Source organism: Rhagoletis pomonella, unplaced genomic scaffold (genome assembly GCF_013731165.1).
Source record: "Rhagoletis pomonella isolate Grant_MI unplaced genomic scaffold, Rhpom_1.0 Rhpom_scaffold_00006, whole genome shotgun sequence".
NCBI classification, from domain to species: domain Eukaryota; kingdom Metazoa; phylum Arthropoda; class Insecta; order Diptera; family Tephritidae; genus Rhagoletis; species Rhagoletis pomonella.
In genome coordinates, this window is record NW_023458560.1 from 39,815,312 (window position 1) to 39,819,068 (window position 3,757).

General features: G+C 43.7%; 1 protein-coding gene across 1 annotated transcript in view; it reads left to right on the top strand.

Annotated features, from left to right (window-relative positions):
- Positions 1-233: 233 nt before the first annotated feature.
- LOC118741907 overlaps positions 234-3,757 on the top strand; it is a 79,498-nt gene continuing 75,974 nt past the window's right edge. The window contains exons 1-2 of the mRNA XM_036473880.1: positions 234-2,452; positions 3,518-3,665. Of these exons, the coding sequence (XP_036329773.1) occupies positions 234-2,452; positions 3,518-3,665 (2,367 nt within the window). The remainder of the gene's footprint in view (positions 2,453-3,517; positions 3,666-3,757) is intronic.

Genomic DNA, 3,757 nt, shown 5'->3' on the forward strand with positions numbered 1-3,757 from the left:
CTTCTGCACAGGCCCAATTGAGGCCCGATTCTGCAAGAGCAAATAAAAATTCGGTTAGCAATGTTAAATCTTGTTTCGCTAATACAAATAAAGGGATCTTATTGGGGACCGCGCGGGTCAATATATTTTTTAATAACACTACTTTTTCAGCACGCGCATTAATAGATTCCGGTTCGGAATGTTCGTTTATAACCGAAAGGCTTAAGCGTAGGATTAACCTGCCGTCCAAAAGGATGCAGGCCCAGGTATCAGACATCAATAACACCGTGTCGGCGCAGGTGAAAGAAGCGTGTGCGATTCAATTGCGATCACCCATTGACCCTTTAATTAATATAGATACCACAGTGTTGGTTTTACCACAGCTGACCGGTAATCTACCGACCTGTCAGATAGATGCTATGACGAAACAAGCATTCCCCGACCTCATTTTAGCGGATAAGAGATTTTTCATTAATGAACAAGTTGATCTTGTCCTAGGTGGCGACGTTTATGCCCAAATAATGTTGGGCGGTATTAGGAAGAACGTTTTAGGTACTCTTCTTGCTCAGGAAACAGTATTCGGATGGATACTAACCGGCCAGACGGAAGCAATTTCAATCACTAATAAACGTGTATCGTTTTTTAACGAGGTGACCTTAGACAAACGTCTAGCCTCGTTTTGGGAGTTAGAAGACTTTTCAAAGCACAAAACCTACAATAAAGAGGAAGTTTACTGCGAGGACCTTTATAAACGCACAACTAAACGGAACCAGGATGGAAAATATACAGTATCGTTGCCATTCAAACAGGATTTTCCAAGGTGTATACGCTTAGGACCTTCACTCAAGATAGCTTGCTCACAATTTTTTCGTAATGAAATCCGTCTAGCAAAAGACCCTCCCCTACAAACTGAATACAATAGGGTATTGTCCGAGTATGAAACGTTAGGACACATGACGCTAATTTCTGACCGTATTCCGGGTGATGAATGCGAAAGTTACTTCCTGCCACATCATGCCGTTCGAAAGGAAGAGAGCACCACCACCAAAGTACGGGTGGTCTTCAACGCGTCATGTCCTACGGCTAATGGGGTGAGTCTTAATGATGTGATCCATCCTGGACCAGTCCTCCAGAATGACTTGACAATTCTAATATTACGGTGGAGATTTTTTCGATACGTTTTTAATAGCGACATCGAAAAGATGTATCGCCAAATATTACTAAATCCTGACGATACCAAGTATCAGCGAATAATTTTCCGAACAAGTCCAACCGAACCAATTAGGCTTTATGAGCTTAAAACTGTGACTTTCGGTGTCAACTGCGCACCCTACCTCGCGATTAGAACCCTGCTCCAATTAGCTGACGATGTACAAAACTCGCACCCTATTGCGTCGGACATCCTAAGAAAGTATATGTATGTTGACGATGTTTTAGCTGGCGGTCACACCATCGAAGCTGCCATCAAAGCGAAGGACGACATCACAGGAGTACTGCAGTCTGCTGGTTTTCCTTTAAGGAAATGGACTTCTAATTGCACTGAAATTTTACATGGTACACCGAAATCCCATCTGCTTAAAGAAGACTTCTTAGACTTCGAAGACACCAGCACGGTCAAAGCTCTGGGAATCAGATGGAACGCCCATTCCGATAATTTTTACTTTACAGCCAAACCAATTGAAAACCAGACTAGCTATACAGAAAGGGCAATTCTATCGGCCATTGCCAAATTATTTGATCCCCTAGGGTGGCTTGCACCATTTGTAATTACCGCGAAAATTTTAATGCAAAATATTTTGTTAGAAGGAACAGGGTGGGATGAAACTGTATCGTCAACCACGTTGGACCGCTGGAAAAACTTTAAGGAAAGCTACAGTTACATCGAAAAGATTCGTATCCCCCGTTGGGTACACTTTTCACCGACAACCAAAGTCGAAGTTCACGGGTTTTGCGACGCCTCAGAAAAGGCATATGCGGCCTGCATTTATCTTCGCGTCGAAATGGACGAAAAGGTCGCCATCAGTCTACTACTAGCTAAAACTAAAGTGGCACCAGTTAAAACGATTTCCTTACCACGATTAGAACTTTGTGGGGCGGTCTTGCTAGCCGAAATATTGGAGTCGATGACCAATAATCTTAACTTAGCCAACCGTACAACTAAGATGTGGACGGATTCGACCATTGTCCAGGTTTGGCTACGGAAACCACCGTGCTCATGGTCAACCTTTGTTGCCCATCGAGTAACAAAAATAATAGAAAAGGTCGGAAAAGAAAATTGGTGTCATGTAGATTCAACATCAAATCCGTCAGACTTAGCCAGTAGAGGACTTCCGGCGCAAGAATTAGTAAACAACTCCCTGTGGTGGGAGGGCCCTTCTTGGCTGCAAGAAGATCACTCCAAATGGCCCACTGAAGAAAAGGACTATAATACAGTTATAGAAGAGAAAAGGGTGCAGGTACACGCAACAACAAGGTCAGATATCGACTTTGATATTATTGAAAGATTTTCTGATTTCTCGAGAGCTTTGAGAGTTTTATCTTATGTACTGAGATTCTCTCAAAGAACTCACCCAAAAACTAGAGCGTCATTTCAGGCGAAATCTTGTTCAATTTCAGCTGATGGAATTAAAGCAACGACTCACCGCTTGATAATCATCTGCCAGAAGAAGCATTATTGGGAAGAATATTCAGCACTAAAATCCGAAACATCAATAGGTCAAAAGAGTGAAGTACTAACCCTTAACCCATTCATCGATAAGGACGGTATAATGAGGACAGGTGGTCGCCTAGGAGCATCTCGTGATCTCGCCTATAACGAGCGTCACCCAGTTATCCTGCCATACAACAGCCACTTGTCCCGTCTGATAGTTCAGTTCGTTCACAAAGTCTCACTGCATGGTGAGAATCAGCTCATGTTGCGCCTGATTCGAACACAGTATTGGATACCTAGGGTCAAAAACATGATACGGTCCACCATTCATAATTGCAAGGTCTGCACAATTTATAGAAAACGCGTGCAAACACAGCTAATGGGAATTCTTCCCAAGGAACGCACTACATTCTCACGAGCATTTACAAACTCGGGAGTCGACTTTGCAGGGCCTTTCGACATAAAGAGTTACAGCGGACGAGGATGCCGGATGTCCAAAGGATATGTGTGCCTGTTTGTGTGCTTTGCGACTAAGGCGATCCATTTGGAAGCCACCTCAGACCTAAGTACTCAATCCTTCTTAGCAGCATTTGCTAGGTTCATAGCAAGAAGGGGCTGTCCAAGAAATGTCTACTCCGACAATGGCACTAACTTTGTCGGAGCCTCTAGAACTCTGAAATCAGAGTTTAAAGTCTTCATGGCCAATGCCCGCGGTGACACCTTAGCCAAATATGCCCATCAAATGGTTTCATGGCACTTTATCCCCGCTTCAGCTCCCCACATGGGCGGACTGTGGGAAGCGGGAGTTAAAAGCTTCAAAAGCCACTTCACTAAAATTGCCTCCAACCATAAATATACATTTGAGGAATTTACAACCCTATTATGCAGAGTGGAATCATGTCTCAATTCTAGACCCCTGAGCCCCTCTTCAAATCAACCAGCAGACCTGGAGCCACTGACTCCAGGTCACTTCCTAGTCGGTGGACACATACTAGCTCCACCAGAAATAGACGCCGATGAAAATCGTGCATCGATCGTAAATCGATGGCAAAGATTAAAGGCTCTTCACCACATGTTTTGTAAAAGATGGAAATCTGAGTACCTATCAGAGCTCCAGAAACGCAACAA